General features: G+C 48.6%; 1 protein-coding gene across 3 annotated transcripts in view; it reads left to right on the forward strand.

Moving 5' to 3' along the window:
* The window catches only part of casp9 (caspase 9, apoptosis-related cysteine peptidase), a 37,956-nt gene that overhangs the window by 11,737 nt on the left and 12,736 nt on the right, over nucleotides 1–13,483 (forward strand). For 2 of the 3 annotated variants that reach the window (XM_038822061.1, XM_038822060.1), the window contains 3 exons: nucleotides 5,293–5,469; nucleotides 6,632–6,721; nucleotides 8,743–8,893. In XM_038822061.1, coding sequence (XP_038677989.1) covers nucleotides 5,293–5,469; nucleotides 6,632–6,721; nucleotides 8,743–8,893 — 418 coding nt within the window. The remainder of the gene's footprint in view (nucleotides 1–5,292; nucleotides 5,470–6,631; nucleotides 6,722–8,742; nucleotides 8,894–13,483) is intronic. The other variant, XM_038822062.1, reaches the window with a different exon arrangement.

Genomic DNA, 13,483 nt, shown 5'->3' on the forward strand with positions numbered 1-13,483 from the left:
TCTTAAATTGAATCAGGCTGAGCTTGGCACATGTTGCAATCTCATTAACCTGCTCAGCGCGTCTGCCCACAGGCCTTCCCCAATCTCCCTTCCCAACTCCTCCTCCCATTTATGCCTCAGTTCCTCAGTCTGCGTCTCTTCCGCCCCCATGGGCTCCTTGTAAATATCCAAGACACTTCCCTCCCCCACCCATCCTCTAGACACGACCCTATCTTGTATCCCCCTTAGTGGCAAGAGTGGAAAAGATGGCACCTGCCTGCGCAAAAAGACCCGCACCTGAATATACTGGGATACACCCCCCCCCCCCCCCCCCCCCCCCCTCGTCAACCCAAACTTGTCCTACAGCACCCTCAAGCCAGGGAAACTCCCTTCCAAGAACAAATCTCCCATCCGCTCAATCCCCGCCGTCCGCCATACCCGATACCTTCCCGTTCAACCTCCCCGGAGCAAACCAATGGTTGTCACATATTGGGGACCGGACCGATGCTCCTGTTGCTCCCACATGCCTCCTCCACTGGCCCCAGATCCGAAGGGCTCCCACCACTACAGGACTGGTGGAGAAGCGCACCGGTGGGAACGACAGAGGCGCCGTCACCAACGCCCCTAGACTGGTGCCCCAACGTGAGGCTGCCTCCATCCGCTCCCAAGTTGACCCCACCCCCCAAACCACTTCCTTATCATGGCTATGTTAGCCGCCCAATAATAGTTGCTGAAATTCGTCAGTGCAAGCCCCCCCCCCCCCCCCCCCCCCCCCCGGCTCTGCTCGAGCATCACCCTCTTTACTCATGGGGACATGCCCGCCCATACAAAGCCCAAAATGATCTTGCTTACCCTCTTAAAAAAGGAACGTGGAATGAAAATGGGGAGACACTGGCTCACGAATAAGAACCTCGCGAGGACTGTCATTTTAACTGTCTGAACTCTCCCAGCAAATGACAGTGGGAGAGCATTGCACCTCCGAAACTCCCCTCGCATTTGATCTACCAACCGGGACAGGTTCAGCTTGTGCAGTCGACCCCATTCCCGCGCCACCTGTATTCCCAGGTACCTGAAACTGTTCCCAACTAGCCGGATCGGCAGCTCCCTCAGCTGGTCCCCTTGGCCCCTCTCCTGGACTACAAACATTTCACTTTTTGTCATATTCAATTTATACCCCGAAAACCGGCTGAATTCCCCCAGGGTTGCCATGATTCTGCCCATCCCCGCCATCGGGTCCGAAACATACAAAAAAAAGCAGGTCATCTGCATACAATGAAACCCTATGCTCCAGCCCCTTCCAACCCCCTGAAGCCCTCAGAGCAATTACCAGCGGCTCTATAGCTAGCACAAACAGCAGTGGTGAGAGGGGGCACCCCTGTCTCGTCGGAAGTCGTCCTGTTTGTCCTCGCACTCTCCTCCGGGGCCTGATATAACAGCCTGACCCAGTCGATGAAAACCACCCCAAATCCAAACCGTCCCAGCACCTCCCATAAGTGGGACACTCTACCTGGTCAAATGCATTCTCGGCGTCCATTGCCACCACTACCACCGCCTCCTTTCCCTCCGGGGGCATCATGACCACATTGAGCAATCTTCTTGTATTCGCCCCCAGTTACCTACCTTTAACAAACCCTGTTTGGTCCTCCCTAATATCACTCGGCACACAATCCTCAATCCTGGTGGCCAAAAGCTTTGCCAGCAGTTTGGCATCCACATTAAGAAGGGAGATCGGCCTATAAGAGCCACACGACTCCACGTTCTTGACCCGTTTTAAAATCAAAGAGATGTCAAAGACATCGTCTGGGGAAGCACCCCTCTGTCCCTTACCTCATTAAAAACCTTGACCAGCAGCGGCCCCAATATCCCAGAGAACTTTTTATAAAATTCTACCGGGTACCCATCCGGCCCCGGGGCCTTACCTGACTGCATGGCCTTTAAGCCCTCTAATATCTCCTCAACTCTGATCGGGGCGCCCAGCCCTTCTACTAGCTCCCTGCCCACTTTTGGGAATGTCAGGCCGTCTAAGAAGCGTCTCATCCCCTCCGGCCCTGCGGGGGGCTCCGAGCTATAAAGTTTGCAATAAAAGTCCTTGAAGGTTCTGTTCACACCAGCCGCATCCCCTACCAGGTTACCGCCTCCATCCACCACTTTACCTATTGCCCTAGCCACCTCCCTCTTTCTGAGCTGCTGAGCCAGCATCCTGCTGCCTTTCTCTCCATGCTCATATATCGCACACGTCGCCTTTTCTGAGCTGCTCTACTGCCTTACCCATGGACACCACCCCAAACTCTGCCTGCAGCCTCCTCCGTTCCCTCAAGAGCTCCGCACTCGGGGTCCACACATACCTCCTGTCAATCTGCAGAATCTCCGCTAACAGTCGGTCCGTTTCTGCCCTGTCCGTCTTGTCCCTGTAAGCCCGGATTGAAATCAGCTCCCCTCTCACCACTGCCTTGAGCGCCTCCCACACCACCGCTGCTGAGACTTCCCCCGTATCATTGACCTGCAGGTAGTTTTGTATACACTTCCTTATCTTCTCGCACACCCCTTCATCCGCCAGCAGTCCCACATCCAGCCTCCACTACGGGGGCTGGAAGCTCTCTTCACTCACCTGAAGCTCAACCCAATGCGGGGCATAGTCGGAAATGGTGATTGCCGAATACTACGCATCCACCACCCCTGTCAGTAGATCCCTACTCAGTATTAAAAAATCGATCCAGGAATAGACCCCATGAACGTGCGAGAAGAAGGAGAACTCCTTCCCTGTCGGCCAACCAAACCTCCATGGATTCTCCCCCCCCCCCCCCCATCTGCTCCATGAACTCCATCCGCTCTTTTCCCATTGCTGACAGTCGGCCTGGTTTTGAGCACGACCGATACAGGCCTGGATCCATTACTGTATTGAAATCACCTCCCATAACCAGCTTGTGGGAATCCAGGTCAGGTATCTTCCTCAGCACCCTCTTTATGAAATCTGCATCATCCCAGTTTGGCGCATAAAGACCACCTTCCTCCCTTCCAGCTTACCGCTAACCATAACATAGTGACCGTCCCCATCCGAAACAATATTCCCCACCTCAAACTGCACCCGCTTGTTCACCAGAATCGCGACTCCCCTGGTCTTAGCGTCTAGACCTGAGTGGAATACTTGACTAACCCAGCTCTTCCTCAACCTGATCTGGTCCGCTACCTTCAGGTGCATCTCCCGCAACATTATCACGTCCGCCTTTAAAGCCCTAAGATGCGCTAAGAACACTTTAGCCCTCTTCACCGACCCATTTAGCCCTCTAATGTTCCACGTAACCAGCCTAGTTGGGGGGCACCGCGCCCCACCCCCTTTGCCGGTCAGCCATCTCCTTTCCTGGGCCTGCCCCGTGCCTCTGTAGCCCCGCCTCCTGGCAGCGCCCATCCCCGACCTCTTCTCCACTTCTAAAATCAAATCCCTCCCTTGTCAGCCAAACAACATCTCCTCTCCCCCCCCCCCCCCCCCCCGCAAGCAACAACACTCTGTAACCTAACCTCATCCCTAATCTGATTGTATACAGACCCCCCCCACTGCGCACCCGCAGTCTAGCTCACCCAGCTAGCCTAGTGGCCCACGGCTTCGGCGCCAGCATGTCTCCCACTTATTGTTTCCTACCTGCCCGCCCCTCGAAACCATCGCCCTCATCAACCCAGCCCCGACGGCCGCCCCCTTTAAGAAACCGACGCCAACCAAAGTCAGTATAAAGAAAAACAAAGCCAAACTCTCGCCATAATACAAATCAAAGTTACCACTCAAATGAATACAAAGTCAAAAATCCCCACCACCATCCCCCTCACAACACAGGAAACCCACCGAAATCAAATAGTTTTTTAACTACTTTCCCCTTCTTAAACAAAACGCAATTATCTAAGAGAAAAGCCAAGAACGAAAACAAACAAACGAATAAATCCGTGCAAACAGCATTTGAAACGAGCAGGAAAAACAGTTTCCCAAGCTTAGAGCAAAATGTTCTCAAGTTGGCACTTTCTTCCTGGCAAACTCCACAGCGTCCTCGGGCGACTCAAGGTAGTGATGTTGGTCCTCATGCGTAACCCAAAGTTGCGACGGATGCAACAGACCGAACTTAACCTGCTTCTTGAACAGGATCAACTTGACTTGATCAAAGCCTGCCCTCCTGCTGGCCACCTCCACGCTTAGATCTTGGTACACCTGCAGAATGCTGTTGTCCCACTTACAGCTCCGCGTGCGCTTGGCCCATTGGAGAATATGCTCCTTATCCAGGTACCTATGGAACCTGACCATCATCGCCCGAGGGGGGGGTCTCCCTGCCGCGGCTTCCTCGCCAGGGCTCTGTACGCCTGATCCACCTCCAATGATCGGGGGGAAAGCCCCATCTCCCAGCAGCTTCTGAAACATGTTCGCCACAAACTCCCCGGGATCAGCCCCCTCCACCCCCTCTGGGAGGCCGACAATCCTTAGGTTCTGCCTACGGGACCTGTTCTCCAAATCCTCTACCTGTTCCAGCAGCCTTTTTTGCCGGTCCCTCAGCATCCCCACCTCCATCTCCACCGCCGTCTGGTGTTCCTCTTGTTCAGCAAGCGCCTTCTCCAGTTTCTGGATCGTCCAGTCCTGGGTATCCAGCCTCTGCTCCATCCTCTCCACCGTTTCCTTAATCTGGTCCAGACATTCCCCTTTCTGTCTGGCGAAGCCTTCCCGGATGTCCTGCATCAGCTCCTCCGTTGATGGTTGGGTCAAAGCCCCAGGGATCTGGACACCGGCCATCTTGTCCGCTGCCGCAGCCAACACCCAGCTCAACCCTGATTTTTTTGTTTCTTCCCTTTCGATTTCTTCAGGCTCTCTGTTCCATAAACCAATATATACACCGAACACTTGTTCTCTGTTTCTTCAAATCCAGCGCTTAAAAACGCAAACAAAGTCGGGGGGGGAAAGGTCCGAATGTCTAGCCAGAGCGGGAGCCACCAAATGTGCAACCTACTCCCTCATGGTCGCCACCGGAAGTCAGCATAAATTTTCCCTTTAATTGAATTTATTAGTGCTTATCTTATATTAGTGGTCCCAAGTCTAGGCACCGCAAATGTTCCTCGCAAAGGGAAACAGTTTTTGTATCTCTTCCTCACTGATCCCTTTGTACCTCCCACTCTTCGTTTCTTGATTTATGGTCCTTAATTTTTAGATCATTTACATTTTTAGTACAAAGAAAAGGACATTGACTTATCAAGTAGAGACTGTACTGAGTGAAAATTACATTTGCATTTTCAGAAAGCGTCGAGTTTCTGTGGATTTGACCTTTCCCTTTGCCTATGTCCTAGATTTACAAAATGGACGCTGACCCTTCTGGCTGTTGTTTGATCATCAACAATGTGGATTTCGTTCAAAGCAGTGGTTTGACTTGTCGTGCAGGCTCTGACATCGATTGTGAAAATGTGCAAAATCTCTTTCAGAAATTGCACTGTAACGTGATCGTTAAAAGAAATTTGACCAAACACGTGAGTATTTCCACACACTGCTAATAATCTTTGATTTGTATTTTTTTTAAATATAAATTAACAGTACCCAATTCATTTTTTCCAATTAAGGGGCAATTTAGCATGGCCAATTAACCTAGCCTGCACATCTTTTGGGTTGTGGGGGCGAAACCCACGCAAACACGGGGAGAATGCGCAAACTCCACATGAACAGTGACCCAGAGCCGGGATCGAACCTGGGACCTCGGCGCCGTGAGGCAACAGGGCTAACCCACTGCGCCACCGTGCTGCCCTTGATTTGCCATTATTGATCATAGAGAGCACACGTGCTTGTCCAAGGCAGCACAGCCTTGCCTCAGACACTTTACCGAAAGGAACCTGTCGCTTCAGAACTAACCAAGTGTGTTCAAAAGAGCCAGAAAAAATAAATTATTGTGCTTGCTCAAAGCATGATTTCCCCCTCTGTATTGAATAGCACTCTTAAGAGTTACAGCTATCCAAATTTACTAGGAGTCTTACATAATCTCTTATATTTTCATAACTTCAGCCAGGCCAAATTCTGTATAGTGCAAAATCTATTCCGAGAATTTAGCCAGGCTTTAACAAAAATCAGGTCGGCAAAAGGAACATAGGAACAAGGGCCGTTTAGCCCCTCAAACCTATTCCGCCCATTCAATTAAATCATAACTGATTTGCGACCATATTCCTTAATACTTTACATCAACAAACCTTTATAAATCTCCGATATAAAAGTAAGGATTGGGCCACAGAGTCTCGATTGCCATTTGCAGAAGAGAGTTCCATACTTCTCTCAGTCTTTGTAAGTGTTTCCTAATTTCACTCCGAAAAGTTCTTTCTCCAGTTGCTGGAGTGTGCAGCCTAGTCTTAGTCTACCCAACCAACGGCTGGAGTTGGACATAGCAGAAGGTTTAATATTTATGTAATGGCTTTATTCATACCAGAATCTGTGCATGATACCAATATTTGGAAAGACCTCGTGCCTTATGGTTTTCTTCTTCCTGGACTCCCAACTACTTTTCACTTCCTCTGGTAAAACAGAACAACGTCACCATGATTCCGTGTTCCCTGTGGTGACTTGATTTGTGAAAATCTCCGTTTGAACAAATGTTGCATCATGGATTGTCGGTGTTTCCTCAATCTGTTATGTGTTTCTCTCTGACAGTTGATGATAGAGGAGTTGAAGAATCTAGCTCGCAAGGACCATAAGGATTTTGACTGCTGTATTGTAGTTATTCTTTCACATGGCAGTCAGGTGGGTCAAGTTTCTGATTTCAGCAGTACGTACAGTAGCTGCATGGCATAATTTAGTCTAGTAGGTCAGTAATATTTAAAGTAAGTAGTCTTAAAATACCAGGTTAAAGTCCAACATGTTTGTTTCAAACATTAGCTTTCGGAGCACTGCTCCTTCCTCAGGCGAATAAAGAGCTGTGCTCCGAAAGCTAGTATTTGAAACAAACATGTTGGACTTATATAACCTGGTGTTGTAAGACTTCTTACTGTGCTCACCACAGTCCAACGCCAGCATCTCCACATCACAGTAATATTTAAACAGTAGGGTAAACATGTTTTGTTTTACTTCTGTTTGGGTGTGAGTATTTTTCTCTTTGGTTTCGTCATTTGCTTTCCATTTCTATTTCTTTCTACATCCTACTTCTTTTACTGCACTAGTTTTTCTGTTCTTTTCCTGCTGAACCTGACTTGGAAAAATTCCTCTTCAATAATCTCAATGATTGTGCTAAATGCACAATTGTCACCACTGTCTGTTATGCACTTCCCTTGCGTGGATTTTTACAAACAAGTTTGTTCACAACCTTTGAGCTGCTACACTAATGTGGAAGCGTTTCCCTAAGACCAGCATGTCCCTTCAGGTCCCAGTTCCTGTAGTGTTGCTGCAACGGATAGAGTTCCCAACAAGATTCAAAGAATGTCCTTCACAGAAGCCATTCAGGAGAACTGAAGCAAAGACAAAAATTGCCAGAAATACAGCAGGTTCATCAGCGCCAGTCAAAGAGAAAAGACAAATTAATATGGTTATACTCCATTACTCCAAGAACTCCATTAAATCCCCAGCCATACCGAGGCACAGGGTGGAGAGACTGAGCTCCACCCCAACAGGACCCACCTGCGAGCAATGAGCGAGGCAAAGGCTAAAACATCTGCCCTCCGCTCTCGTCTGCAACTCCGGCAAATCTGACACCCTGAATATGGCCCCAGGGGACTGGGCTCTAAATCCACGTGCAAGATCGGCGACAAGGAGCTGAAGGACGACCTCCAAAATTTCTCCAACTTCGGGCAGGACCAGAACACATGTACCTAATTGGCTGGGCCCCTTCCACACCACTCACGAATATCTTCCACCCTCTCATACAACCGGCTCATCCTCACATTCGTCAGGTGCGCCCTCTGCACTACCTTTAGCTGTATCAACCCCTGCCTCGCTCTGAGGTCGAGGCTTTCGCCTTCCGCAACACCTCACACCACAACCCCTCCTCCAGCGCCATTCCCAGCTCCTCCTCCCACTTGGCCTTAACCCCCCTCAGAGGTGCCATATCCTCCACCAAAATCCTTCCATAGAGCATCGAGATGAACCCCACACCCCTCCAGCTCATCACCGCACCCCCCCCCCCTCCAAAAACGAGGAGGGCGGTGCTGCCGGGAGAGTCGGAAAAACCTTTTTCGTGAAATCCCGCATCAGCATGAACCTGAGAGTCTTCCCCCGTGGGATGTCAAACTTCTCCCCAGCTCCCCCAAACTCGCAAACCGCCTTTCTAAAAACTTCATTTCCATCACCCCTCGCTCCTCCCATCCCTGAAACCTAGCATTCATCCTCACTGGATAAAACCCATGGCTTCCTCTGATTTCAGGCACTTATGAGAACCATCAAGCCCTATCTGGTCAGCATAGGTTAGACACAGAGTGAAGCTATCCTAAACCTTACTCCAATAACATACCTCAGTAGCATCCTCAGAACGTACCTCTTACAGCAACAATGGCATTTTACGTCTTTTATTTCAGCCTCCCTTGTCTGCCCTCTGCGCAAGAATTACCGTTTACAGTACGTCTATCAGACAGGAGACTTTCACCCTGTTGTTACGTCTACTATACACGTCAGTATAGAACAAATATTTGTGTAAATCATCCTTTTTTCAGCAATTAGCATTAGTTGGGTATGGGTTTACACTGCAGTGTAAATACATTAGCTACATTTCCTGGGTGTAGATGCAGACTATGCTGTTCTAATGTTGAACATTATACACATGTTTCCCTACTCAGGCTCAGCACAGGCAATTTCCTGGTGCAATTTACGGAGTGGATGGGGGTCAACCAGTGCCAGTTCAGCATATTGTCAGCTACTTTGATGGTTCACACAGCCCGACACTGCGTGAAAAGCCCAAATTATTCTTCATTCAAGCTTGCGGTGGAGGTAGGTGTCATAATTGTTGCTGAGTTATGGAAATGGATCACTTATCAGAAACATTTTTTTCTCCAGTGTAATTTTATTCAGTGTCAAGATCCTAATGTATAGAATGTAAAATAATACAGCTTGTATGCTCATTTCTTTCATACATGAAAATTCAAATATAGAAACTAATTCCATTTGAGATTTTGGCTGCTTTCTTTTTTAAAAAAATATGTTTTCAAGAAATTTTTCATAATCAGAACAATCTAAAACAATCAAACAGAAAAATACAACAGAAGGGGGTAAAAAGGTAAAAACACACACAATATCCAATTAACTTGAACATTAAAAACTAACCTAAGCCCCCTAACAGCTGATGGTGACGAACTCCTTACAAAAGGAAATAAATAGTTGCCAGCTTAGGTAGAACCTCTCCAAATTCAGATATGACAGTAGGTCACCTGGCCACGCAGAGGCACTAGGCGGAGTGGGAGACTTCACCCAAATAACACCTCTGGGCTGTCAGCGAGGCAAAGGCAAGGAGATCTGCCTTCACCCCAGACTGCCTTCACCCCAGACTATCACCAGCAAACCGGACACCCCAAATATGTCCACCAGCGGCCATGGATCCAAATCTACACGGACTATCTCCGACGTGCTGTTGAAGAAAGATGCCCAGAAGCCTATCAACTTCGGACAGAACCAGAACATATTCATATAGTTAGCCGGCCCACGAGAACACCGCTCACACTTATCGTCAACCCCAGGGAAGATTCCGCGCATCCTAGCCTTGGTCAAGTGCATCCTATGCAAAACCTTAAACTGAATCGGGCACATGAAGTCGTGAAACTGACTCCACATCTCACCATTAAGAATAGGACTCAATTCACCCTCCCATTTTGCCCTTGCACCACTTAACAGAGCAGAATCCGTTGAAAGGATGTGACCATCTATGTCCGAAATAGACCCCTTCTCCCCCCTCAGGCCTAGCCAGCGATAGAATCCTCTTCATCAGGGAAGAGGGTGGCGCCAAAGGAAAAGAGGGAAATGCTTCACAAGAAAAACCGCAAACTTGGAAATACCTAAAAAAAAAAACTGTAGCTGGAATTTCTCAGCTAACTCTTTAAAACTAGGAAACCTCCCCTTCACGAACAGGTCACCAAACCGCTTCAGACCCTTCACTTCCTAAAATGTAAACGTCGAATCTCAACCATCTGGTAGTAAAAGGTGATTATTACATATGGGGGCCAGCGAAGACGGGGAAAGATGGTTGAAATGCCAATGCTTCCAAATTCTCGGGGAGAAGACCACCACTGGATACGAGGAAATTCTTACAGGGGAAAATGGCAACGGTGCAGTAACTATTGCACAAAGATTAGAGGTAGTGCGGGATTGCGCTTCCATTTGTCCCCATATGGCTCTGGGATCGATAAACCACAACAATATTTTTTGGAATATTGGTTGCCCAACAATAAAACAAAAAATTGGAAGGGTCAGGACCTCGATAGTCTGTCCCTTTGGAGCAGAACCCCACAGATTCTGAGTCCTACCCACCCAGATAAAAGAAGATAATAATTTGTTGACCTTAATAAATAACGGATTGGGTGAGAAAAATGGGGACACTGAAAGAGCAATAGAAATCTCGGGAGCACATTCATTTTAATAGTTAAGGATCGGGGGAGATTGTACCACCTCTGCAAGTCCACCTTAATACCACTAACTGGACTGGAGTAATTTAACTTATGAAGTAAGGCCAGCTGTGGGTCACCCAGACCCCCAGATAACGAAAGCTTGTCTTGGCAAAATGAAAAGGTAACATCCCCATTTGGGCTCTCCTCTTTGGAGGGTTAACCAGGAAGCATTCCCTCTTGCCTATTTCAACTTGCATCCAGAGAAGGAGTGAAAAGTGCGAAGAAAGTTTGTTATGTCATCCATGGGGGATACTGGGTCCGTAATATAGAGAAGTAAGTCATCCGCGTAAAGGGACACCCAATGCTCCACCCCTCCCCGATTAATCTCCCTCCACTTAACAGAGGACTTCAACACTATAGTAAGCGGCTCTATTGCCAGAACAAACTGGAGTGGGGACAGTGGACACCCCTGCCTTGTGCCCCGAGTCAAAGAGAAATAATCAGAGTTCAGGGCATTCGTACGAACAATAGCTGTGGGGGGGGGGGTCTTGTACAATAGGCGAATCCAAGAAATAAATTTCTGGCCAATTCCAAACCTCCCAAGAATCTCAAATAAATACTCCCACTCCATTCCATCAAATGCCTTTTCTGCATCCAGATGTACAATCGCCTCTGGTTCGGGGCACTGAGGGGAGAATAGGACAACATTCAACAGGCGACGTATATTGGCTGACAATTGTCAACCCTTTTTTTAAAATTTTTACGATATAAATTTAGAGTACCCAATTCTGTTTTTCCAATTAAGGGGCCAGGGTTCAATTCCCTGCTGGGGTCACTGTTTGTGCGGAGTCTGCACATTCTCCCCAGGTCTGCGTGGGTTTCCTCCTACAGTCCAAAGATGTGCAGGTTAGGTGGATTGGCCGTGCTAAATTGCCCTTAGTGACCAAAGAAGGTTAGGAGGGGTTATTGGATTACAGGGATAGGGTGCAAGTAAGGGCTTAAGTGAGTCGGTGAAGACTCGATGGGTCGAATGGCCTCCTTCTGCACTGTATGTTCTATGTAATATAGCATGGCCAATCCACGTACCCTGCACAGCTTTGGGTTTGTGGGGGTGAGACCCACGCAGACATGGGGAGAATGTGCAAACTCCACACGGACAGTTACCCAGAGCCGGGATCGAACCTTCAACGTTCCGAAGTGAAATAGGACTGCACGAACCACACTCTGTCGAGTCCTTGCCTCCCAACAGTTGGGATGGGAAGGCAGTCCAAAAGTCAGACGTGACCGATCCATCCACAGGTGGCTCTGATCTATGGAGATGGCAGTGAAAAGATTCAAAGGCTGCATTACCCTGAGGAGGGACAGATACGGGGTTACCCCTTGAATTGCCTATCTTTGTGATCTCCTGCTGTTTCAGCTGGTGAGCCAAAAGACCCGTATTCATCGAACATACCCTTTGAACATTGTAATTGGCTTACTGCCCTGTTAGTCGACAAAAGTGAAATGTGTTTTCAATTTCTTCCTAACACCAGCAACTCTAGGGTAGAATAAGTGAGACTGGTGGTCCATCTCAAGAATGGAGTCCACCAGCCTCTGCTGCTCCACCCTCGCTGTCCTCACCAAATGCACTCTTGTAAGAGATAATTTCCACCCCAAAGGGCTTCCCACAGTATGGAAGATTAGACTGACCCGGTTTTGTTAAATTGTATATCGTTCTAATGGGGAGCAGGGTAGCATGGTGGTTAGCATAAATGCTTCACAGCTCCAGGGTCCCAGGTTCGATTCCCGGCTGGGTCACTGTCTGTGTGGAGTCTGCACGTCCTCCCCCTGTGTGCGTGGGTTTCCTCCGGGTGCTCCGGTTTCCTCCCACAGTCCAAAGATGTGCGGGTTAGGTGGATTGGCCATGCTAAATTGCCCGTAGTGTCCTAATAAAAGTAAGGTTAAGGGGGGGGGGGTTGTTGGGTTACAGGTATAGGGTGGATACGTGGGTTTGAGTAGGGTGATCATGGCTCGGCACAACATTGAGGGCCGAAGGGCCTGTTCTGTGCTGTACTGTTCTATGTTCTATGTTCTATGTTCTCTGTGGCAGTGGACATATAATCACAACATTTTTTTATCCGCTAATAGTGTTGTGTCTCACCTCCATGGTGGTCGTTGGGTGGGGCCTGACCCTAGCGACAAACTAACAAAGTGCAGGGCATGGTCTGGAATAACAATTGCTGAGTACTCAGCCGCCACTGCTGAAGGGAGGAGAAAAATTTAATTGGGTACTCTAAATTTGCGAATGTACGTGATGGGCATGCGGGAAAAAAACCTCTTTATCACGTGGGTGCAAGAAGTGCCAAGGGCTGGGCCGCTCCCTCCCATCTGCGTCATGAAAGACCACAAAGCCACGACCATACCTCTAGTGCAAAGGATTTAGGCCTGGGACCATCCAATCAAGGGTCCAAGACGCAATTCAAGTCCCCACCTAAAATAAGCTGATGCAAGTCTAAATTGGGGAGAGAAGCCAGCAGGATATTAATAAAATTCATATCATCCCAATTGGCAGCATAAATCATAACCATGACTGGGGTGCCCACAAGGGGACCACAGACAATAACGTATCAATCATTGCGGTCGTCTATAATTTTACAGGCCAAAAAGAAATATTGCCGCACCTCTCGTCCTACCATAGAAACCAAATGAAAGACCTGCTCAACCAACCCCTTGCGTAACCTAGTTTGATCTCTGACCCGCAAATGGGTCACTTGCAAAAGCACCACGTCGGATTTTAAACCCTTTTAAGGTAGCAAATGCCCTCTATCCTTTCACTGGGCCATTCAGACACCTAACATTCCAAGTGGAGGTCCGTCTCTTTCTCCCCCCCCCCCCCCCCCCCCCCCCCCCCAAATCAGGAATCGGCATTTTCCACCAAGAAAGATTACCCAAGGGATACTTAAAAGGTACAACAAAAATCTACAGACACCAACAGCAAACTACC

The sequence above is a fragment of the Scyliorhinus canicula genome, chromosome 16, assembly GCF_902713615.1.
Source record: "Scyliorhinus canicula chromosome 16, sScyCan1.1, whole genome shotgun sequence".
Classification (NCBI taxonomy): Eukaryota; Metazoa; Chordata; class Chondrichthyes; order Carcharhiniformes; family Scyliorhinidae; genus Scyliorhinus; species Scyliorhinus canicula.